Source organism: Vigna angularis, chromosome 4, assembly GCF_016808095.1.
Source record: "Vigna angularis cultivar LongXiaoDou No.4 chromosome 4, ASM1680809v1, whole genome shotgun sequence".
Classification (NCBI taxonomy): domain Eukaryota; kingdom Viridiplantae; phylum Streptophyta; class Magnoliopsida; order Fabales; family Fabaceae; genus Vigna; species Vigna angularis.
In genome coordinates, this window is record NC_068973.1 from 8,716,349 (window position 1) to 8,741,008 (window position 24,660).

The 24,660-nt window shown below is 33.3% G+C and overlaps 1 protein-coding gene across 3 annotated transcripts in view; it reads right to left on the bottom strand.

Moving 5' to 3' along the window:
• LOC108331439 (DExH-box ATP-dependent RNA helicase DExH14) overlaps nucleotides 1-18,491 on the bottom strand; it is a 51,009-nt gene extending 32,518 nt beyond the window's left edge. Inside the window, exons 1-19 of one of the 3 annotated variants that reach the window (XM_017566114.2) lie at nucleotides 18,251-18,482; nucleotides 17,930-17,991; nucleotides 17,658-17,826; nucleotides 16,646-17,090; nucleotides 16,486-16,551; nucleotides 15,827-15,931; nucleotides 15,161-15,463; nucleotides 14,700-14,816; nucleotides 14,523-14,582; nucleotides 12,287-12,358; nucleotides 12,065-12,181; nucleotides 11,824-11,985; nucleotides 4,962-5,027; nucleotides 4,697-4,849; nucleotides 4,527-4,610; nucleotides 4,277-4,351; nucleotides 4,060-4,191; nucleotides 3,910-3,975; nucleotides 128-193 (exon numbers count right to left, since the gene is read on the bottom strand). In XM_017566114.2, the coding sequence (XP_017421603.2) occupies nucleotides 128-193; nucleotides 3,910-3,975; nucleotides 4,060-4,191; nucleotides 4,277-4,351; nucleotides 4,527-4,610; nucleotides 4,697-4,849; nucleotides 4,962-5,027; nucleotides 11,824-11,985; nucleotides 12,065-12,181; nucleotides 12,287-12,358; nucleotides 14,523-14,582; nucleotides 14,700-14,816; nucleotides 15,161-15,463; nucleotides 15,827-15,931; nucleotides 16,486-16,551; nucleotides 16,646-17,090; nucleotides 17,658-17,826; nucleotides 17,930-17,991; nucleotides 18,251-18,357 (2,427 nt within the window). In that variant the 5' untranslated portion in view covers nucleotides 18,358-18,482. Of the gene's footprint in view, nucleotides 1-127; nucleotides 194-3,909; nucleotides 3,976-4,059; nucleotides 4,192-4,276; nucleotides 4,352-4,526; nucleotides 4,611-4,696; nucleotides 4,850-4,961; nucleotides 5,028-9,415; nucleotides 10,895-11,823; nucleotides 11,986-12,064; nucleotides 12,182-12,286; nucleotides 12,359-14,522; nucleotides 14,583-14,699; nucleotides 14,817-15,160; nucleotides 15,464-15,826; nucleotides 15,932-16,485; nucleotides 16,552-16,645; nucleotides 17,091-17,657; nucleotides 17,827-17,929; nucleotides 17,992-18,250 lie in introns of those variants that run through there. The other 2 variants (XM_052877186.1, XM_052877185.1) reach the window with 2 other exon arrangements.
• Between the last annotated feature and the right edge of the window lie 6,169 nt (nucleotides 18,492-24,660).

Below are 24,660 nucleotides of genomic sequence, written 5' to 3' on the forward strand. Positions count from 1 at the left end.
TTCTAAAAACAGGAAATAAAACAAAAATAAGTTAGCATTTTGGTAACTAAAAGTGAAAAATAAAAAACATCTCGTGGACCATATAAACAGTTGACATTTCCATTCAACAAGAAACTGCATGCCTTACCTGCATAACATCAAGCATACCAAGGTCTCGCCAACCCCCAGCTTTTGGATCATATAGTTGGGTACCCTAGAAAATAAAATCGATCATGTTAACTTATAAATTACAAGAGAAAATCAAATCAAGACCCAAACATACTGAAAAAAACAATTCAAACAGAAAAAACTGGGTATGACATTTAGAATCTTAGAAAGTGGATTTAGACTTCACTGAATCTCACATAACTAGCTTGTAAAATGAGGTTTACATTCGCTTACAACATTGAATTTAGCAATATATTAATAGATGGTCCAATGACGGGCCAATAGTGGGTAACATAATGTCCAACATACTATTGGACATAGAGATACATTGAGTTGAAACTGTGTTCCTTACAAAGCACACCTTATGTTAAGAAAACAGACTCAATACAGTATATAGAGAAAATAAGGTATCATCTAATAATAAAGATATGATATAGAAATAAGTAAAAAAAATTCCTAATGATACATATATGCTCTAGATATTTCCAATTCTAACAACTACAAAAAATATTCTTAGTTGTAAACAATGTGTCTTATTTCTATCATTATAAGAGTCCCCTTCAAGCTAGAGCATATATGTTATGTGTTAAGTTTGCTGCAAATATGATTGATCCTCGTCCTCTCAAAGATTTGGTGAATATGTTTGTCAATTTTTCACTGAAGTTGACAAATCTAGTGATGTCTCTTAGACTCTAGCTTTTCTCTTATGAAATGACAAATCTACAAAAATATGTTTGGTCCTCTTATGAAAGACAAGATTAGAGGCAATAGTAATTGTGAAAATGGAATTATATTGACTCACTTAGTTTACACCCTTCTCCTTAATCCTATACTTATAGGATTAAGTGAATGGAACACACCTCACACACACTCAGATACAGCACATACACACTCCTTTCCAACTCACTCTTAGTTGGAACACACTTGAACACAACTCATACACACATAACTCATACACAATAACCAATAATTCTAACAGTAATGCTATCTAGTAGTCACATACAAGGTTCGTTAGAGGATGTCTGCATGACCACAGAGAGGCTTTTGCTAATGTTCAGCGTCAGATATGCTTGAAGAATGGGCAGTGTTGCTTTTTGTTATTACAAGACAGTTTAAACCCTCCATTCAAAAAGTAGTTTTTACTATAATGCTCAGGGATTTTGGTCAACGATATTTTTATCCATTCAATCAACTACAACAAATTTTTGCTCCACCTCTTCAGTACTCACCATCCAACTATCATCATCCCTCATCTCATCTTTCCAGTTCACAACATCCTCCTTCTGCTATGGTAACCAACACTGATGCTAGTTGGCTGCCAACCCCCTTGTTCCTCATTCTAGTTCTAATTAGTACCATGATTATAGGGCTTTTTTTCATGTTACTACAGAAAACAAGAATATTCAACAATGTATTCCTAATGAAGGTTCTGAACATATCCATATCGGTAATGCTCAAGGATTACCTATTCAATCTTTTGGTTCTTCTATTTTTCTGCTACACAAAATTTTAAGTTTCTTTAGCTCTTCATCGATTACTGCATTTTCCTACTATAAATAAAAATCCAAATACTTAGTAAATTTGCTAAGGCAAATTATGATTACTTTGAATTTCATGCTACTCATTATTTTGTCGAATCTCTGGTGAATAATGAAGTGCTTGTTCAAGGAGATTTTGGGCCAAACAATATTTGTGCCTTTCCCACATTTCAGCTTCAACCTCCTCCTCGTGCAAAATCTGATTTTTTTTTTGTCAACTATGCAATGAGTACTCTCAAGAAAGTGAAATTTAAACTTAATTCAATCTTACAAAACTAACTTGAAGATAAGGTTTACACCCACTTATATACTAATTTGGTATAATCTCTAGTCGATGTGACATCCTCAACACATCCCCTCACATTGAGCACTGAACATCTAGAGCATAGGACTTAGGGAGGAACCCAATAGCAGGTGACACAAGACCAACCACCTCGCTATGATAGGCTCTAAATGACTTTGGTACCATCTTAAGAAAGTAGGATTTAAGACTAACTCAACATTATAAGTTGGTCTTGTGAGGTTAAGTTACTATAAATTCCACTTAAGAAAAACCAACAATGAAAATAGTATTCAATTTGTTTGGCATGGAAGACTAGGGCATCCTAATGCTCATGTTATGAGACCTACTTTTTAGCTGTGGAATACTCTTTTTACCACTGAAAAAGTTGTTTCTTTTTTGTTCATTGCCAGTGTTCACAAAATTCTTTCCTCCTTATCTCGAATTGTTTACAATTATTCTCTTAAACTAGATTATATTGACTATGGGGTCGTTCTCTCGTTTTGTCCACTAATAGCTTTTAATATTATGCCACATTTGTTTGTTTATGCTTTTTCAAGATTTACCTGGATTTATCTTCATAAGAAAAACATCTTATTTCTTGAAGGTTTTTAAACACTTACATTCAATAACTAAACTTTAGTTTAGTTTCAACTGCCCTTAAAAGGTATTCAAACTGATTGAATGGTGAGTTCAAATCCTTGCCAAAGTTACTGGTAGAAATGATAATTCAACACTAGAATATTTGTCCTCATACTCATTATTAGAATGGATTTGTTGAGCAGAAACATAGACACAAATACCCAACAATTGATTGGTGAAGTGTAACCAAATCCCCAGTACCACTACATTTAAGAGCACACATTTCATCAATCATCGCTTATCGCCACTATATAAGATAAAGAATCAACAGAAAAAGGTTACACAAATGACTCTCATTCGTGATAACCAAGTTACCCTTCATATTGCCTCCAATTCAATATTCCACAAGAGGATCAAACAGGTTGAGATATATTGTCACTACATGCATGAAATATTTTATCTTTTGGACAATAGTACTCAATTTGTTAACCTCGATGATCTATTTGCATGTCTTCTCCAAATATGATTTATATGCACCAACCTTAAAGGGAGTGTTCGATATATATTAACATATGGACAGTAGAAAATAAGAATGATTTTATTATTCTCAATCATATCAATTACATTCCCCTTTGCTCTATTTGTAACAATCTAATCTTCTAAAATAGGAAAATAGGGAAACAAAATAATCTAGAAGATTACACATCTATTTTCTCTATTTTCTCCAATTAAGAAGATATTTCCTCTAATTACAACATGGACCTAGGCCCATCTCTATGAAATGCAATGTGTATGTGTATATATATATATATGGAGAGAGAGAGAGAGAGAGAGAGAGAGAGAGAAATATAGATATAGATATGTAACATGTTCCTTTATTGTGCTTGAGACACATAGGGATTCCATCATATGACTATAATTTATTCCTACAAGATAAAAAGCTTCAACAAAATTTAAGAACTCTTAGCAAGAGAAGATGAGAAAAGATCGTATAGGTCATGCTAATAAAGTTTTGGCACAATTGCAAAGAGATTGGGGTTCCACAAGTCCATGTAGTGTATGATTGATGCTCTCAAAGTAAATGTTAAGATATAACTTTTTACACGATTGATTGATGCAAGAATATGCCAGAAGATGTTTAGTAAACTACAATTCATTGTCCGTGTGATGTATACTAGTCCCTTATCCCTTTTCCATCACATTCCAAAATTTCGATTCAAAATTATTCACTAGATTCCCAACTTTGAAAATTCAATACAGCAATATAATTCCATGATTCAATTATTTGATTGAAGAAAAAGAAACTATATTTAGATAAAACAAAGATGATTATCTTATATCATAGTTGCTATAGAAACAAACCTTAATGACCACTGTGTGTGCAGGTAGATTGACACCCCATGCCAAAGTTGCTGTACAGACAAGAACCTAAAAGTGGAAAAAGACAAAACTTCATTTCATGAAACCAGAGGGAAATTCTAAACTCATATCTGGAAAAATCAGTGTCTCTACCTTCAGAAGTCCATCAGAGAAAAGTCGCTCAGTAAGTCCTCTATCTGCACGTAGCATCCCAGCATGATGCACACCCACACCATATTCAAAAAGTTCAACAAGATCTTTGTTTCTGGATTTAATGACTTCTTTCTACATGCAAAACATAAAAATCTATGAACTCAGAAGAAGCATTCATATCATAAGAAAAATGAAAATAAATGTTTTCTTTGACCACCTTCATAAAGGTGTATTGTGGATGTGTATTATTACTAAAAAGTTCCAAATCCTCATTCCTCCGTGCTAGTTCAACCTGCCAAACACAACATACAAGTGATGATACTGGAAGCAAAGCATGGTACAGAAAAAGTGCAATCACAATCATAAAAATAAACAGAAACACAATAATGATATGTGAAAAACACTAATACAACTACAAAAGACCTTTAATTCAAACATAACCATATAAAGCTTCCAAAATGACAAACCAGTTTATTAGCTGTCTTGGCAGTGTCCTTTCGGGAGTGGACAAATACCATTGCCTGGTGGCCTTGCCTTAGAGAATCAGCAACCTTGCTCAAAAAGGGGCCAAAGCTATCAAAATAGCCAACACTGCAAGATTTAACATGTTTTGAAGAAAATGGAGATCGAACAATACCTTTCTATAGCATATATCATTCAACAATTCGTTACGAGCTGCAAAGTTTGGCTCACTAATTCCAATATATTGTTGTGCAAGAGGCACTGGACGGTAACTAGAATCAAAGAAGAAAAGGCCTGTGTCAGGATTTACCCTGAGAAATTGTGCAACCTGGTGATAATGAATAGTATAGTAAGAACTTGTAAGTGATGTCCAAAATATATTTTAGCATCAAAGTCAATAGATGTAATAATAAAAAGCATATATTATTTAGACCAAATACCTCTAGGTAATTGGGAAGAGTGGCAGAAAGGCCCACAATGCGTATCATTGTCTGTGTAGATTCCACCTAATAATAATCGGAGAAAAGACAACTATTATGAGAAGTAAAACAATATAACAAGTTCCTGTATTGCAATTGTGGTACCACAAAATAATTTGATTTCAAACAGTGTATTTTTATGTGTGCAGAATATGTTACCTCAATGCAACTAAAAGAAAATAAAAATAAATGTTTTATCAAAAACACACACATTTCTTTCCTTTTTTCCCAATTCTATTTGAATACAAAACTACATCTTTGAGCTCAAAACCACCAAAGAGGAACTAACCTAATCAGCATTCACCATTTAAATTTAAACAAGCTCAAAAGAAACACTTGAAACATACTATTGGAGATGAGCCCCTTTAAATTTCTAATTATAAGTTCAATTCACTAAGTGTAGAAATCTTTTGAAGGAAACAAAGAGATCAAGACCAAGAGAGAGAGAATTTGGATATTGAAAATGAGAAAAAATGGACAAAGTTACAATGTTTGTTCTTACAAAAGATATTGATAGTATAGGAGGGTTGGAGATCTCACATTAACTAGAGATAAGATCAATTTGATGTGTATAAAATAGAGACAAATCTTTCCTTACAAGCCAGTTTAAAAGGATATATCAAGTTTAAATTCACTTTCTAATATAGTATCATGGCCTACCCTAGAAATATTTGATAGGTTTGTTGTGCCACCGGCTATTAAGCAATTTGTCAAGGCACCCAAAAATATTCAGTTCCACACACAAGATGTCCATGCCTTGAAATAAGTGGGTGTGTTGGAGATCTCATTTCAACTATATATAAAGTCATAGTAACCTTCATCTTACAAGCCAAATTTGTAAGTGTTTAGGCCCATCTCTTTGTATTTTCCCCTTTATAAATGCATAACCATATTCAGTGGCAACCACCACCATCTGACTCGTCTCGCCACCCTCTCAAATTTGTAAAAGTTGATTACATTCTAATAAGACCTATTGAAGAAAGGAAAATAGTATGTAAGTTTAATAGACATACTAAAGCTATGATTTTCTTAGGGTATTGACAAAGTCGATGTAACCATACCTTATTTATCAAACATTCCTTTGAAGCAAAACTTTCTATTCTCTAGGTTTATGTGGATGACATGATTGTTGCAAGTAATTCTGAAAATAGAAATAGATCTTGAACGAGAAGCTTGTTGCTCAATACAAGATGAAGAATCTCAAAAAACTAAGGTACCCTAGGGATAGAAGTTTCCAAATCAAAGAAAGGCCTCTTTCCTTTATGGTGGAAATTATTTTGAATGATCTTGAAGTGAAGTGTGAAGAACATATGTGTTGTAAAACAGTAGTAGGATGCTGGAATTAATTATTCTCTCATTCATGCTTTTGAAACAATACATAGGTGTTTAAAAAGAAACAAACTATTGTCTAATTAAGGTAAAAAATCTCCTGAAATAAAGTCTCTAAATCAGGAGATATCTACCCAATAATACCTGATCTTAATAAAAGGAAATCTGCCCAATAATTACTAATCCTAATCCCTTAATTTTAGGGATTACACATAATTGCAGGATTACACATAATTGCTATATTAATTGTGCAATAAATTCACATATTCTGACACCCCCCCTCAAGTTGAGGAATAGATATTGGTCATTCCCAGCTTGCTTATAAGATCTTGGAAGATAGGGCTATTGAGACCTTTTGTTAACACATCAACTACTTGTTGCCTGGATGGGACATACGCCATGCATAATAGACCTTCATCTACTTTTTCTTTGATGAAGTGTCTATCTATTTCAACGTGTTTTGTCCGGTCATGTTGAACCGGATTATGTGCAATTTCTATTGCTGATTTATTATCACAGTACAGTTTCATGGGACCCTTCAAATCAACTTTCAAATCATCCAGAATAATTTTTATCCATAATAATTCACATATTCCTTGAGCAAGTGCTCTGAACTCTGATTCAGCTGATGATCTAGACACTACATTCTGTTTTTTACTTCTCCAAGTTACTAAATTTCCACCCAGGAAAGTACAATATCCAGTAGTCGATCTTCTATCAATTAGAGATCTTGCATAGCCTGTGTCGGTGTAGGCTTAAGGTTCAATTTTTCATTCTTCTTGAATAGGATTCTCGTTCCGGGAGTTCCTTTTAAGTAATGTAGAATCCTGTAGGCAGCTTGAAGGTGAGACTCCTTTGGTTCATGCATAAACTGACTTATTACACTTACCGAATGGGCAATATCTGGTCGGGTATGCGCCAAATATATTAATTTTCCAACCAACCTCTGGTACATCCTTTTTTCTACTTCTGGTTCATCTCCAGATTTACTCAGTTTGTGATTGGGGTCCATTAGAGTTGTTGCGGGTCTGCATCCAATAGTCTTTGTCTCAGCCAACAAATTATGTATTTTTGTTGGGATATAAAGATTCCTTGGGTAGAGTATGCTACTTCAATTCCTAGAAAATATTTCAGTTTTCCAAGCTCTTTGAGATCAAATTCTTGGACTAGTCTTTGTTTCAACTTTTCCTTTTCTTTTTCATCATTCCCAGTTACTATAATATCATCCACATACACCAAAAGAACTGTTACCTTCCCCTTTTCTGAATGTTTTATGAACAACGTGTGGTCTCCTTGGCTTTGTTTGTAGCCAAATCCCTTCATAACTTTTGAGAACCTCCCAAACCATGCTCTAGGAGATTGTTTCAGTCCATATAGTGCCTTCTTAAGTCTGCACACCTTATTTTGTCTATCTCCTTCAACCCCCTGTGGGATATTCATGTAGATTTCTTCCTCTAGGTCTCCATGAAGAAAGGCATTTTTAACATCATACTGTAGTAGTTTCCAATCAAAATGAGCAGCTAAGGATAGAAGAATCCTTAGAGTATTCATTTTAGCAACTAGTGCAAACGTCTCTTCATAGTCTATTCCATATGCTTGAGTGTATCCTTTGGCCACCAATCTTGCTTTGTATCGTTCAAGTGACCCATCAGCATTATATTTTACTGTAAATATCCACTTACAGTCAACGATATTCTTTTCTTTGGGTTTATCCACAATTTCCCAAGTGTTATTCTTCTCTAATGTTGTCATTTCCACTCTTTCTTTGTTAGTGCTTCAGTAATATTATTTGGTATAACCACAGAATTCAAGTTTACAATAAAGCTTTTATGGTTAGCTGATAATCTATCATAAGAAACATAATTTGAGAGAGGATAGAGAGGTTTTTTAGTGCAATTTCTAGTACCTTTTCGGAGGGCTATTGGAAGGTCAATCTCATTTTCTGGTTCACGTATTTCTTCATTTCCTGGTGCAGAACTTGGATTGGATTCATGGACTTGCATCATCTCTGGAATTTGCTTTCTCCTGGTGTAAACCTTGTTAAATCTCGGAGGATTGTCAGCTTCTATTCGAGTTGCTTCAATGGGGAAATCTGTATCCATAGCTTCTGATCCTCGTTCATAATTATGTTGTATAGTTGGAGGCTCAGATCTGTTGGTTGTGATATATGGCAGAGTTAAGAACTCAGCATTTTCATGAGGGTCTTCTAGACATTGTTCTGTAGGATTGGTTTTGTTAAAAAAAGGTTTAGTTTCAAGAAAAGTAACAAGAAAAGTAACATCAGCTGAGATATACCATTTTTTAATGATAGGATCATAACATTTATACCCTTTTTGTGTGGCTGAATATCCTAAAAAAATACATTTAACAGCCCTGGGATCCAGTTTATCTCTAGCTTGAACAGGGACATGTGCAAAGGCTGTACATCCAAATATTCTAGGAATCAGTCCATTTGATTTCTTAAAGTGAGGAAAGAAATTATTTAGGACTTCTATTGGACTCTTATTACTTAGGCCATGAGAGGGAAGTCTATTAATAAGATATGATGCAGTAAGAACAGCTTCTCCCCAATAATTTTTTGGAACATTCCCTTGAAAAAGAAGAGCCCGAGCTATATTGAGTAAATGCCCATTTTTCCTTTCTGCCACTCCATTTTGTTGTGGGGTATAAACACATGAAGAGTCATGGATGATCCCATTAGATTGGAAATACGAGGATATGGTTTGGTTGAAATAATCTCTAGCATTATCGGTCCAAAACCTTTTAATGTTAACTCCAAATTGAGTTCTAATCATTGAGTGAAATATGGGAATGATAGTGCTGACATCGGATTTTTGTTTAAGCAAATAGAGCCAAGTAACCCTAGTGCAATAATCAATAAATGTTACAAACCAGCGGGCCCCAGAAATATTTGGTACTGTAGACGGTCCCCATATATCACTATGAATCAATTGAAAAGGTTGAGAGCTTCTATTATTGCTGTTGGGAAAAAAAGCACGAGTATGCTTCGCTAACTCACAAGTTTCACAATGAAGTTTTGAGATATCTAAGTTTTCATACAAATGAGGAAACATAAACTGTAGCACCTTAAATGATGGATGTCCTAGACGATAGTGATACAACCATAGTTCATCCTTATTTGTTATACTGTGAAGGGATTTTCCTTGGTTGGTTTGGGATTCTTGAGATACTTCCAAGTAGTAAAGACCATCTTTTTCTTTAGCAAGTCCAATCCTCCTCCCCGAGTCCTGTTCCTGAAAAACACATAGAGATGGGGAAAACATTGCAGAACAATTGAGATCAGAGGTTAGTTTCTTTATGGAAAGAAGACTGGCTGAGAGTTTGGGAACATGGAGAACGTTTTTAAGCATAAGGTTGGGGTTTACTTGGATATTACCATATCCTGCAACAGTAGCTACTGACCCATTTGCAACAATAATTTTTCTATTACTTGGTGAGGGTGTATAAGAATGAAACAAGTGGAATAAATGTGTCATATGATCTGTAGCTCCCGAATCCACAATCCAAGAGTTCACATTATATGAGGTATTCATACAAGAAGTTTTACCTGAGAAAACAAGAGAACATGATCCAGAGGGTTCCTCCATATTCCCCAATAGCTTCTTCAATTTCTTTATTTCTTCCATATTGAAACTGTCTACTGCTGGAGATTCTTTAATCTTTGTTTGTGTTACGTGCACTTGGGACTTTTGTTGTCCTCCACGATTCACCCACTCCTTTCCTGGAGGTTTGCCATGCAATTTCCAACATTTCTCCCTTGTGTGTCTCGGTTTCTGACAATAGGTGCACCATAAATTATCTTTGTTTCCTTTCCATAGAGAATTAGGAATTTGCTCATTTCCTTTTTGCACCAGTTCAGGTTTGGTAAGTAGAGCTGACCCATCTATTGGTTGAGACTCAAGCATTACACTCCTCCGACTTTCTTCTGCATGAACAATAGAGATGGTTTCTTCTAGTGAAGGAGTATCCTTTCTCCCTAGAATTTGCACTGCAAGAAAATCATACACACGATCCTTCTCTATGAAATTCTTCAAGAGGATTGCATCCTCAGCACACTTCATTTCAAAAACTCTGTAGTGATCAAGTTCCTGCCATAGATTCTGCAACAGTGCCGCATATTCTGTGATTCCTCTGCTTCCCTGTTTTGTGGCTGCAGTTTTTATTTTGATTTCATATACTTGGGCAGCATCATTGGCTTTAGAATATGTGCGGTTTATGGAGTCCCAAATATCTTTAGCTGTATTAAGAAACATACAAGTGTCGCTGATGGTAGCTTCCATGGAGTCCCACAACCAAGACATAATCATGGAATCTTTTTCATCCCATGCTGCAAATGCTGGATCCTCCATGCTTGGACCATTTTCAAGGAGATGAACCAGGCATCCTTTTCCCTTGAGATAGGTTCTAACAAATTGGGACCATTTGAGAAAATTTTTTCCATCCAATCTGTATGACGCTCGGAGACCTTGGAGTTCTCCATTTTTGTGTGAAGGACTAGAGACTTCTCTACTTGATGTAGCACCAGACATTGTAATCAGATGTTAGGTTAACACAGCGGAAAGAATAATAGCAGCAACTAAGGCTGCCCCTTTTTTTTTGGATGAGAATGGCAATGAAGGCCAGCAATAGTTGAGGAACGGCAATGAAGGCCGTGAGACAAAAAACAAAGACCAGGGCTCGAGGAAAAACCTAGAGCTCTGATACCATGTTGTAAAACAGTAGTAGGATGCTGGAATTAATTATTCTCTCATTCATGCTTTTGAAACAATACATAGGTGTTTAAAAAGAAACAAACTATTGTCTAATTAAGGTAAAAAATCTCCTGAAATAAAGTCTCTAAATCAGGAGATATCTACCCAATAATACCTGATCTTAATAAAAGGAAATATGCCCAATAATTACTAATCCTAATCCCTTAATTTTAGGGATTACACATAATTGCAGGATTACACATAATTGCTATATTAATTGTGCAATAAATTCACATATTCTGACAATATGATCACTTATTGTGATAAAAAATCAGTAATTGTATTGATCACAATCTAATTGAGTATGATAGGACAAAACATATCAAGATACATAAACACTTCAAAGAAAAATTGGATAATTGTCTTTTTATCGCTTCTTACATTCCACCAATACTTCTGCTTGCACTTCCACCTACTCAATATTTTCATGATCTCACATACAAACTGGGAACGATAAATATTCAATCACCAGCATTAGGGGGAAGTGGGGTGTTATTTAGTTATGAAAATATATTCTTGAGTTACAAGGAGATATTAAATTTTGTAATTACTTTATCAAAGATACTATAGGATACTAAAAAGATATTGTAATCATTATTTTAAGAGTTTCAAGCTCTATACAAACCCTCTTGTACTGATTTACAATTGAATGAAATATAATCAAATCTTTTTGAGATATCTAAACTATTTTCAAGTCCACACAAACATAAGACATATTTTACCTGCCGGAGCGTCCTAGCAACCAGAGCCTCTATCACAGGACCTCGATCATCATTGAGTAGATGGACTTCATCAATAATTAACAGCTTTACCAGCATTGACAGTGACATGTCACTGCTTTTGCGTGTAATGACATCCCATTTCTCAGGTGTTGTCACTATCATCTGATTTAAACCACAAAAATAATTAACTTAGTTTGCATGCTGGCAAAGAAATCCTGACCTTGACATTTTCTTAACAAACCTGAGTTTCTTCAAGCTCGTTTTTAGAGAGCTGCATATCTCCTGTAAGCTCTCTAACAATCATATTCAAAGGAGATAAACGTTGGCTGAATGTTGAGGTGACTTCAGCAGCCAAAGCCTAGTGATGACAAGAATCTAAAATTAGAAATGACACAAATGCAAGGAACAAAAAGCAAACATGAATACAAAAATGTAAAGAAGAGAAGCACAAGCATAAACATACCTTCATTGGTGCAACATAAACTATCTTAAATTCTTCTTTATGCAAGTACCCATCCCTGAAGTGCTGTCCAATCTGCAGAAGTCATTTATACAGCTAAAGAAAATAAGTCACTCCTCTTCACAGCTGAATCATGAAAAAGCACAAACAAATTGATCGATTAAGAAACCCTGTTAATACAATAAAACCCTTCACGGCTCTAACTTTGTCATATCAAAATAATGACCACATACTAGGAAATTTTTGTGATACAACAGCTATTAGGGTTTCAGAAGCAGTAAGAGCATATGAAGCACTGATATTTTAATTTGTTTCACGTATTTGTACAAAATAAATGACCGTTATCTATACTTTTGGATACTTAATCAATATGGGATCAGTAAAGTGTCCAAGCCTTTAAAAAAATTATGACAATTCAGTTCAGCTACATAAGACATAAAAGGTTGTGATGTGAGACACATTTCCAATGCCAACACTTGTTTCACACATGTCAAAACACTTCTCATTAAGCATTCAACTAGGAAAAAAAAACTGTAGTCTTGGACACTTAAGCCAACACCTCTATACAACTCCATAAGAATGGACACACACACACCACTACTATTATTAAAAAAATATCTACTTTTTAACTTTCTAGAAGTTGTGTATCACTCTCTACTTGCCAGATGTCAAAGAGACAGCTGTCCTCAGTTAGCTTAAGTTCCTTCTCATGTAAGCTTTACCTAGCTAGTCTCAGTTGATTTCCTGTAAGTCTTAGATCAGTTACTAGTTAGGACTTTTCCTGTATAAATACAAACTTTGTATGAAAACATCGTAACTTATATCTCATTCAGTAAAATTCAGTCATTCTATCTAAACTTTCTCTCATTCTCAGAACATTTATAATAGAAGTCAACTTAAATATAATATACAACATTAGTGGTATATGTTTACTTTGCTGGAAAGAAAAAAGAGCAGAAAAACACACATAACAATGTCTTCTCTCTTGTTACATTGGATAGAAAGCGGAAAGAAAAAGAGAGAGAAAAGTGTACTCCTAGAAACAAAAATTCAAAACTTCCCTTGTTTCCACTTTACCTTCAATTCAAATCTAAATTTTTTCTCTCCTCCCATATTTTCATCCATATAACCAAAGAGACAATAAAATGTAATTTACATAAGATTTGTCAGTCTCGTTCTCATACAAAAAGCTTTAGAAAATTTATTTAAGTTGAATGCTTTTTTCCAGAAAGATAATATAGAATCGAAAAATGTTAAGATAGGCTTTAAAAATTTGTTGAGTTGTCCCAATCTGTACCTAGAGACCTAGAGATGACCTGTTTTCTATTGTTTTCTCTCTTTCGTTGCATATCAGATTTATCTACAATTTATATGTACAAATATGAAAACACCAGAGAAACTTCTTCAAGTTCTCTAAAGTATATTTTCTCTTTTTACTTTTCTTAACTTGGTATAAAAGCAGGTTAGTCTTGCTCTGCTTATCCTTGTCTGGTCCGGCAAAGAAACTCAGTGCACCAAGGTCCGCAACCGGCCAATAGAATTTGCTCCTGCAACCACTAGATTTGGAATGTCTCTCTAAGTGATGGCCAACCCCGCCAATCCCAAAGGCAAAAACTTCTTCATGCATCACCAAACATATAATCTTTCAAGCGCATCTCAAGCACTAAAGTGATGCTGCCCCACCACGGTTGGGTTCATCATCTGCCTTACATCCCATTCCAGCCCTTATTTGCCCTTTCCTTGCGGGGTGGTTGTTTGGCTCCCATTTTTGTTTTGTAGGGTTCCCATTTTACTCCCCTTTTCTGGTTAGAAATGGTTTTTGGGCCAATACATCGTTATCAGATTCTCCCACCATTATATCTCTACATTTTTTTTACATTATGTATACATATATATATATATATTGTTATCTTTTTGTTCGTGATGCTTCCATCATAACCCTTTATGTTCTGAAATATTTTCGTAAGGATTTTTGGGGTCACCAGCTTTTCTCCATTTTCGGCATCACTAACACTGCTCCAAACCATCAGATTGGTTTAATTGAGATTGATGATAATAAATATTTAAAGTATGAATTGATCCCATCCGACTACAGTTAATCAATTTGGATCTGAATATCTTGTAACTCCAATTGCACCAATCCATGCCCATGACACCGGGAAAAAAACAATTCAAAACAGCAACAGACATAAGTTATATATTTTGGGAAAAAATACGTATCAAGCAAGTGACCATTCACCTCATGTAAAATTGAAATCATAGCTATATTAGTTTTGCCAGCTCCAGTGGGAGCACACACCTGCCAGAACATAAAAAACACCTTGTTACACTAGAAAGTAACCATATTTCGCTCTTTGCTAAATCCAAGTTCTATAATCATTACTATGTTTTTTAAAATCAACCACATATCACTCACTAGAATATTCTCATTAGTTCCATAAACAGTTGAAAATATCCTGCTCTGGATTCGGTTTAGTGATTTGTACCCACGGAATGCAGCTTGTGCAAAGTCATCTAACTCCCGGATCTCAATCTGAAAGTGTGTATTGCAATAAATATGAATTAATAATGCTTACCATAAACCAGAACTTAGAAGACAATTTGGGAATTGGGGAGAAGCAATAGCTATGAAATCTGTTAATATATAATTAACTATAACCAAAATTACATAGGTGGGTTTAATTTTTTGTAATTGTGGTGTGGCTATCATCTTACAATAACCAAAGATCCAAGGACTAGCAATACATGGGTCACACCCTTCACTCACTTCATATGTCATTAAACTATCAACGATTTCATCTTATAGTCCACAACAATACTCCTAATCCCACAATAAATAGTTCAATGTAACTCACAAGTCAAATAGAAGAGATATACCAGCTTTTCTCCAGGTTTCAACGGTGCAGTTGGTTTTGGGGGAATAATAACCTCTTCGTACCCCTTAAAATGCTTCCTTACAGTTCCTTCAGGAAGAGCAGTAACAGCTATTGACTCGGACCTATCTCCAGACCCAATCATCTCATCAAACAATTTTATCCTCTCACTTGCTTGAAGTAAAGATGAGAAATCCAGCACAGACAAGTCACCATCACCAGCATGTTCTATTCCCCGTCTATTTCGTTTTTCCTCCTTGCGTCGAAGCTTGTCAATTTGCTTTCCTGACTCTGTTTGAACAGTGACCTAAAAAACGTAAATCCTTAATTATCTGATTGGTAGAGATGAGAGAAATACAGTAGATAGAAATAAAATGGAGGAATGAAAATAGGTGAGAAAATATAGTGGAAGTTAAATATGTTGGTAGAAGAGAAATAGAAAAAAAAAAATGGGGTGAGAAATAGAGAGAAGAGGTGGATTTGTACAATATAGTGGATTCAACCACTGTTTAAGTATTTCCTCTCTTTTTCTCCCACCAAACTACCCAACTTACTGCTACCTTCTGTCCCCCTTCCCTTTCTTCTCAACCAAACAAAAGCATATAAGTATGGATTTCACAATATACAAGTGAAGAACTACAGATTAATTAATAAATAATACGAACAATACCTGTGTTCCATAACTAGGCATGCGAGACTGAGCATTTGAAGCATTTTTATCAGACTTCAATACCAATAAGCCATGATGAATAGATTCAACAATCTCCTTTCGATGCTGCAAATTACCATATAAATGTCAACTACGACTAGAACAAATCCATAAAACAACTACAGTCCTTTTTCATGATCAATTTGTTAGGAACCAAGAAAAGAAAAAGAAAAGTAAGATTTTTATTGACTAGGATGAAAAGAACAAGAAATCGGATAGAAATGTTTCCTCCAAGGGTGTTTCCCCTTCACAAAAGATAAAGAGCCAATGTTCAATTTACAATAACAACAAATCTACCCCTCTCCTATCCTTCTTCCCCAATTATCTAGCTAATCAGACCAACTAATTAACCAATTAATATTCTTACTATCTTAATAAACTTCTCCTTCTCCTTCTACCCAAACAGATAGTTTGTAGGTATGCCTTCACTCTTAAAGTGAAGTACATCAACAACCACAAAGAATTATTCAAAGCAAGGAAAACATAGAATTTCAAAACAAAACCTCACACAGCATATGAAGCAATCATTGATTGGACGAATATGGATGGAGGAAGAATTAAGTTCACAAAGAATTACCAATAACAGTTTTTAAAATTGAGAGGAATTAGCATATTCTCACCAATAAAAAGATTTGCACAGTTTCAAATGCACTATCACCAACAAGATCCAACAGATCTCCAGCTATCTTCAAGGAGAGAGAAAAAATTATAAGTTTCAAGAAAGCAGAAAACTGTAGTTATATGCAAATCTGTAAGGAAAATTCAAACCAAGCAATATACCTCTTCACCAGGCTTTTCTGAATTAAGAACCCGGCAAATGGCCATTGCCAATTCATCTTGGGATAGCTGTGAATCACAATTCCTAACAATTTTATCACATGCATCTCTTATCCAAGACAAGTTGAACTTTTCCCCATCGACAATAGAATGATCTGCTGGGCTGGTATGACCATACTGTTCATTGTGAAATTCTAATGGAACAATGCTTTCAAAATCCATCATATCTCCGTCATCTAAGGATACATCAACCAAGAAACGAGCAGGTGCTTGAAAAAACAAATCAGCTCCAAATTCTAAATCGTCATCAGCATCTAAGTTTCTTTCAATAGAAATGGCAGACATTTTATTGAGCGGCTGCAAATTTAAAAGCCTTTGTGCTAGTGATGCAACTTGCCTCAACTTGGCATCAACAAGTGTGTGTCCAATAAGCTTTTGTAATTCAAACCTGCATATCAATGTCACAATTAAAGTTTAATGTTTTGAACAATAAGCAAAAATATACTTAAGCCGTATTATAGCCTCAGCATTTGTAACATGCATCAGGCAATAGAAATTAGAGATTTTCCACCACAGTGTACTAAAAGTCCTCTATACAATACCTAGTAAGGCTCATTAATTCTTTAGATCAAAAAGTCATGCAAAATTGAACAGATTAACTTATTTTCTAAATGTCCTTCCTTGAGGAACTTATCTTTTCATGAACTTATATATGATTCGGTCATTTATAGAGTTTGATCTTATTTACTACAAATATACTACCATACTTTATTGTTGAGATATGCCTACTTGCTCTATTAAGAAGTTCAAATCTTTAATTATTGTTAAAAATATTAAGTTATACATACATGTCATTGTTAAAAAAATAATATTATTTTCTATAACCAGTGAACTCTTACAAACTTTCAGGATGAGTGTATAAGTTCCATGACTGTATGTATACTCTCAGATTCGAAAAATGCTTCAGGGATGAGTGTATAAGTTTATGTATACTCTCATATTCGTAAATACTTACTTTTTGTCTGAAATAATTTTATCAATGTAACCCTCCTCCATTGGAGTACCAAACAGCCGGTACACAGCCAGTGCCACCTCATGGAACTCCTCGGAGCGCATTTCCCCGTCAACCATGTCCACCACTGCTCCTATAAACTGCTTGTAGGCTTGTCGCACTTCCGAAGGAGCTGTTTCACCAATTCACCAAGCACAAACATGGAATAATTAAAAACATTCCTTTTTTCATCAATTGAAAATTACTAACACATGAATCTCACAACTGGACAGTACCTTCTTCCCACCCTTGAACAATCTTCCGCGCCAGTTCCGATTCATCAAGAGAACTTGCAGAACTAAATGCCACAATTCAACACCCAAAATGAACCATCAGTCAATAAATTTCACTGAGAATCGCCAACTTGAAAATCACGGCACATTATAAAATAATAATAAGCCCGAAACCAATAGGAGCATCTCAAACTCTTTATCCGGTTGCCGGAAACTGAAGAAATTTACCATTGTTTTTTTTTTCTAACTATTGTTAATAAGCAATCACACAGAAATAAAATGAAGAGGAACAAAAGAAAATACAATTAAGAATAAAATTATTACTTGCGGGGTTTTTGATTATGGAGAATGGTTTTGCGATGAAGATAGTACTGGTCGACATCGAAGGGGTCTCTGAGAGAGTTGGTGAGGCGAGGAATCTGAATCAACATTCCCAAAACAAAATTGATCACTCTTCAAAAGAAGCAGCAAGTCGGTGAAGTATAAAGAAACCTGAATGGTTACTATTATACTATGAGTCAAGTTTCAACTCTAATAGTGTGGGTTTTGCTTAAGCTTAAAGAGGTTACCACTGCAATGGTGGATGTGTCCCTTCTAATTTCCTAACTTTTTTTAAATTGTAAATGATGCAAAAGGGAAAAATAAAAACTGACAAAATATGTATTGGGTGGGAATAAAATTTAAAATATATTAAATATGTCTTCTAAATACTTTTTTTAAAATGTTAATATGAATAGGGTTATAACACATTAATTATATGGGTTAAATATGTTTTTAGTTCCTAAACTATTGGTAGTTTCTGGTTTTCGTCCCTCTTTCAAAATAAAGTACAATTTGGTCCTCATTCTTTTCGAAACGTTCGTTTTAGTTTTCGGAATTTTGGTTTTAGTCCTCATTTGTTGCTAAACGAGGACCAAAATTTTAAACAGTGTTTAGTTTTCGAGGACTAAAACGAACGTTTCGAAAAGAATGAGGACCAAATTGTACCTTACTTTAAAAGAGGGACGAAAACCAGAAACGGCCAATAGTTTAGGGACTAAAAACATATTTAACCCTTATATAAATTACAGAGATGTGGATTGTTAATAGTAGAAAGACATGCTTATATATGAGTGCATTTTTTTATCATAATAAAAATATATAATTCAAATTATTATTATAATTATAAAAAAAATAAACAAAAATGTAATTATAAAAAAAATTACTAATTTTCATAATATATATATATAACTATTATAAAAGAAATTTACTTTTATCAAAAATGTAATTCCTCTTAATTTTATATTTATTAATATAAATAATTTTGTTATTTTATTTTTCTGTTTTTGGAATTGCTTTTTTCAAATCTAATAACTATCTCTAAAAAATTATCTACTTATAATATAATTATAAAAATTATTTATCTTATAATTACTCCATATTTTTATATTTTTCTATAAAATAATCTTTATTTTTTATATCATAAATAAAAGTCATATGCATGATAATATATATGATTTTACTGATTATAAAAATAACATTTATAAATTTCCATCAAAATAAACATTAAAATTTTAATAAAGTATATATATACAAACAATGAGTACAAAATAATTTAAATTTTTATTTAATAAATCTCAATAGAAACACTCCAATTTTTGTTTGTAACTTTTTTATATAATGAAAACTAAAAAAATATATTAATAAATATAAAGTACAAAACATTTTAAAAAAATATTAAATTAATATATCAAAAAATGTATTCAATACTTTTAACCTAACACTATATTTTATAAAAATATATTTATGTTTATAGTATGTTATAAAGATTTTTTTTCTTTGTCTATTTCTTAGAAGTTTGTCACATAAAGTCTAAGGCTATGAATGATTGTTCAGTCTTATAGAATCATGTAATTTGTTACCAGTAGCGTTTTAAACAAACCAAAATACAGTATTATTTATATCTTCAAAACCACAAACAAATGTATTGTAACAATAATCTCAAATTTAGACTTACATCTAATTATATAAATTATTGTGTGTGAATTAATATAAGATATGAGTCTTTTTTGCATTGAATGACTTCTATTCAATGACATTTGATACCGTGCTTGTTTGTATGTTAAAGCCTTTTAAAGCTTGGATTCTTTTATGATGGCACTTCTTTTGTAACACTCAATATGTTAGGAATTGGATAACTTTAATTTTGTAAATCTTGTTGTAATATTGGGAATGCCAAATTGAGAGTTGATTCACTGTGTTAGAATCAACTCAAGAGTAAACAATTGTATGATGTGGCTTGTGATAGCCATGTATCTACTCCATTTGTTTTTGTTGTCTAAGTTTTCGTGTTGTTAACATTGTTTTCTTATTAAGTAGCATTTATTCTTTTTTTATTTAGATTTTGTATTAACTTTATGTAAGGTTTAGTTTTCATATAAACTATAATGTGTCACATGCTTTTTAGTACTGGTATGATCTTTCTTTCAAGATTGTCTTCCTTTTGTTATACACACTTATATTTCCTTATTCGTAAGTTTATTAAATCAACTAAAATTTTATTTTATCATTAAAATCATGAGATGTATATGGCAAAACTATTAGGATTATTAGACTTTTATATACTCTTGTGATATTTCATTGATGCCTTAACATTCTAAGCATAAATGGTTACTCAAACAATAAAGACAATGAAACTAATGTATTAAAGTCTCACATTGAGTCTTTATAAAACCAACTCTAAAATATGAGTTTCAAGCATCAATAATCAAATTGAAGCCTTGATAAATGTTCTAGGTGGAAAAATGATCAAGTTGGAGTCTTCTTTAATATGGTTATTGATAATATATTTGTATTGATACATTTTCTAATATCTCAATTTTTGTAGTATTTAACTATCATAAGATTTGTCACACCTTTAATATTACAAATCAATTAACTCATAAAAAACATATAAGATGTTATTACATATATCCATAAATAACTTATAATATCAAAAGATATACAAGATCTTATACAACTACGAGAAATTACACTGAACCAACTATCAGATATTACACTGAACCAAAGTGTCATAGATCTTCCAAAAACATATGAAACTAAAACACCACTTCCTACTATATGCCTCATCTTCATCTCCTCCTAGCATCTGCTCATCAGAGACACCCCTTAAGCTCACACCATTAAGGTAATCATTGCAAAATAGAAGAAACAAAATAGACAAACATGTTAGGAACAAGATAGTAAAAGAGGAGAGAGAGAAATAAACGACATAAGAATTTAACGTGGTTCAACATACAAATGTCTACATCCACGACTACATTAGGAAATATATTTATTTTTTGTATATGTTTCAAGCTTTACAGAGGATTGCTTATATAGGTTAATAAAGAACAACATCTCATAGTATTTAGCGATGTAGAACCAAATTAAGCTCAACAATACTAACAATTCTCTCATTTGGAGCTTGATTCACATTATCACCTAGTGTAGTTGCCTTCATCATCAATTACTCTTGAAGGTCAGCTGAAGCAATACAAAACCTCAACTTATTTGTTGAGATAGTCTTGGTCAACATATCAGCTGGATTCTTTGCACTTTGAATCTTCAACAAAGACAAGTCTTCATCATTTATCAGGTTTATGATAAAGTGATACTTCAATTCAATGTGCTTGCATCTAGAATGAAGAACTAGATTTTTAGCAAGATATATAGCACTTTGACTATCACTGAATAATGGAGGGTCATCTTGCTATTTTCCTAATTCTTTTAGAAGGTTCTCCAGTCATATCATCTTCTTCGCTACTTCTTTCCTTTCAGTAGCTTGGTTAAAGACCATGTTTTATTCTTCTAAAGAGACTTTATCTCATTTTTCATTGCTAGCTCCCACTTAACATATCCATCTCCCTGCATAGCCTCAGCAAAATGCTCTAGCTCACCAGCATCAGTCAATAACAAGTAGTGTAATGAAGCAGAATACATTTGTGGTGCTACAATTGTCTTGCTAAATCTTCTAAACATGACTTCAATAGTTTTTTACTCTACTATGTGTTCTAGTTCTGACTCATGCTCTACCTTTGTATTTTGTCTTCTGTTGATTACATCACTCTCTGAAATTTCTTCTAATGATACTTGCTCTAACTCTGCATTTACCAATTATGCAGTCTTGTCTTTTGTAGAACATGTTTTCATTAAAAGTAACATTTCTACTTCTGATAATTTTCTTATTTTGGTCATCCCAAAATCTGTAGTCATACATATTAGATCCATAGCTAATAAACTAACATCATGTTGCCTTAGAGTTCAGTTTATCTCTACTATTAAAGTCCAATAAAATATATGAAGCATAACCAAAGACTTTCAAGTGGGAAAGACTTATCTCATTTTCAGACTACATCACTTCAAGTAACTTATAATCTAAAAGAATTGATGGTCCTCTATTTATAAGATAGGTTGTTGTGCTTATAGCATCTGCCTAAAATATCTTGGATATTCTTGATTGCATTTTCATACATCTTGCTCTCTCATTTAAGGTTTTGTTCATTCTTTCTGCCACATCGTTTTGTTTTGGTGTTCCTAGAACTGTTTTGACCATTATGATCTCGTTATCTGAACAAAAATTATTGAATTTACTCTTGTTATATTCTCCATCATTATCAGACTTCAAACATTTAACCTTTAAACTTTTTTGAGTCTTAACCTCTTTTTCCCACCTTTTAAACACAAAATATACATCAGATTTATTCTTAAGAAAGTAGACTCATACCTTTCTTGTAGAATCACCAATGAAGGTTAAACAATATTGGGAACCGCCAAGGGATTTTACTAGAGTTGGCCCCCAAACATCTGTATGCACTAATTATAGTCTTTCAACTTTAGACGTCTTGCCTGTTTTGGAGAAGCTAACTTTTTTCTACTTTCCAAAAATATAATGTTCACAAGGCCCAACGTCAACATGCTTCAAGTTAGGTATTTTACCTTTTGAGATCATGAGTTTCATTCCTTTCTCACTGATATGCCCAAACATTTGATGCCACAAAGAGAAATTGTTGTCAACTTCTATAACTGATATCATATCCTCATCTACAATCATGTAAAGAGATCCTTGCTTCTTTCCACGAGCAACAGCAATATTTCCCTTAATTACCTTCCAATGTCCATTTCCAAAAGTGGTGTAATGCTCCTCATCATCCAATGTCCTATAGATATTAAGTTTCTCTTTAAGGCAAGATTATGTCTGACATATTCAAAGTTCACACACTTTTATTAGAGATTTTGATATTAATATCACATCTTCCCACAATATCAAGAGATTTTCATCTGCAAGCTAAAGTTTCCCAAACTTTCCAGAAACATAGTTAGATAATAATTTTAAGGAAGGTGTAGTATGAAATGATGCACCTGAGTCCATAATCTATGAGTCAATGGAACTGTCTAAACTACATAATAGTGCATTTGAAATTTCATTTGTTGTTGCATTTGTTAATTGATCATCATCTTGCTTATTTTTGTTGTTGTTCTTCTTTGAGGCCCAACATTGATTTGTAAAGGAACCCTTTTTATGACAATTCCAACAAGTGATATCATTTCGTTCTTTTGTTTGTGATCTCCCTCTAGACTTTGATCTGCCTCGACCTTAATTACGACTTTTTTTTGCTGTTTCTTCCTCTATTTTCAACATTAAATTTTGAACCAGAATTAGAACCGGATATTCCACTAAACTTCTCCAGCAAACATCTTCGCTTAAGATTAAGTCACAATGTTATCAAACTTCAACTTGTTGTTGTTTGCATAATTACTAACTGCAGTAATGTATAGATGTGAAAAAGTAAAGTAATGCAATAGTAAAAATTTAAAGTTCAATAATCAAATTCCTTAGTATACTAAATCAACTCACAATCTACAAAAGGCCTTTAAAATGTATTATAGCTTTTTAGAAATATTTGCTTTGGAAGATTTAATATTAATTTTCTTTTGCCTACCTCAACCACGCTTCCTTATAGTTTGAACTGATTCATCATCCTCGTGAAAATTAGAATATTCTTTCTCATCAAGCATATTAGCTTATTTAGAGATTATTTTCAATTCCTCCATAAAATGAGATTCCTTATACATCAAAAAATTAGAAATCTTCTCAAAATTACAATAAGGTAAATATTAATGTTATAAACTTTGCAAACTATTTGGAGTAGGAGTAACATCCTCCAAATAAAACATATTAGCTAAGGAATCAAAATCAATTGGCACACCCCCACAAGATGCACTACATGGTCCACTACAAAGTCCACCATAGCTCCACCATGGGCACCGTAAACTCTACCACAAACTCAACCATAGGCTCCATCTCAGGTTCCACCATAGATTCCACCACGAGTTCCAAAACAAGTTTCACAATAGCTCCAAAACAGACTCTACAATAGGCTTCAGAACAAGTTACACTACAACCTCTAGAGACTTTAAAATCGAACCTAAAAAGTCGTTATTCCCATCCTGGACACCAACCACCTTACTAAAATAAAGTCGTTGTATTATTACACTAACTTTTTTCTTTCCATCAGAATTATATTGATATCTTGTTGTATGGACCTACTACAATTAGATAGATAATGATAAATCATTTTAATAAATTAAAACAAAGAGCAATTTTTCATACCCTACATCAACCATAAAAGTAAATCCTAACTTTTTCCTCAAAAATTTTTAGATTATGTAATCTATAGATCTGAAAATGTATTTAAGATTAATCCAAAATATAT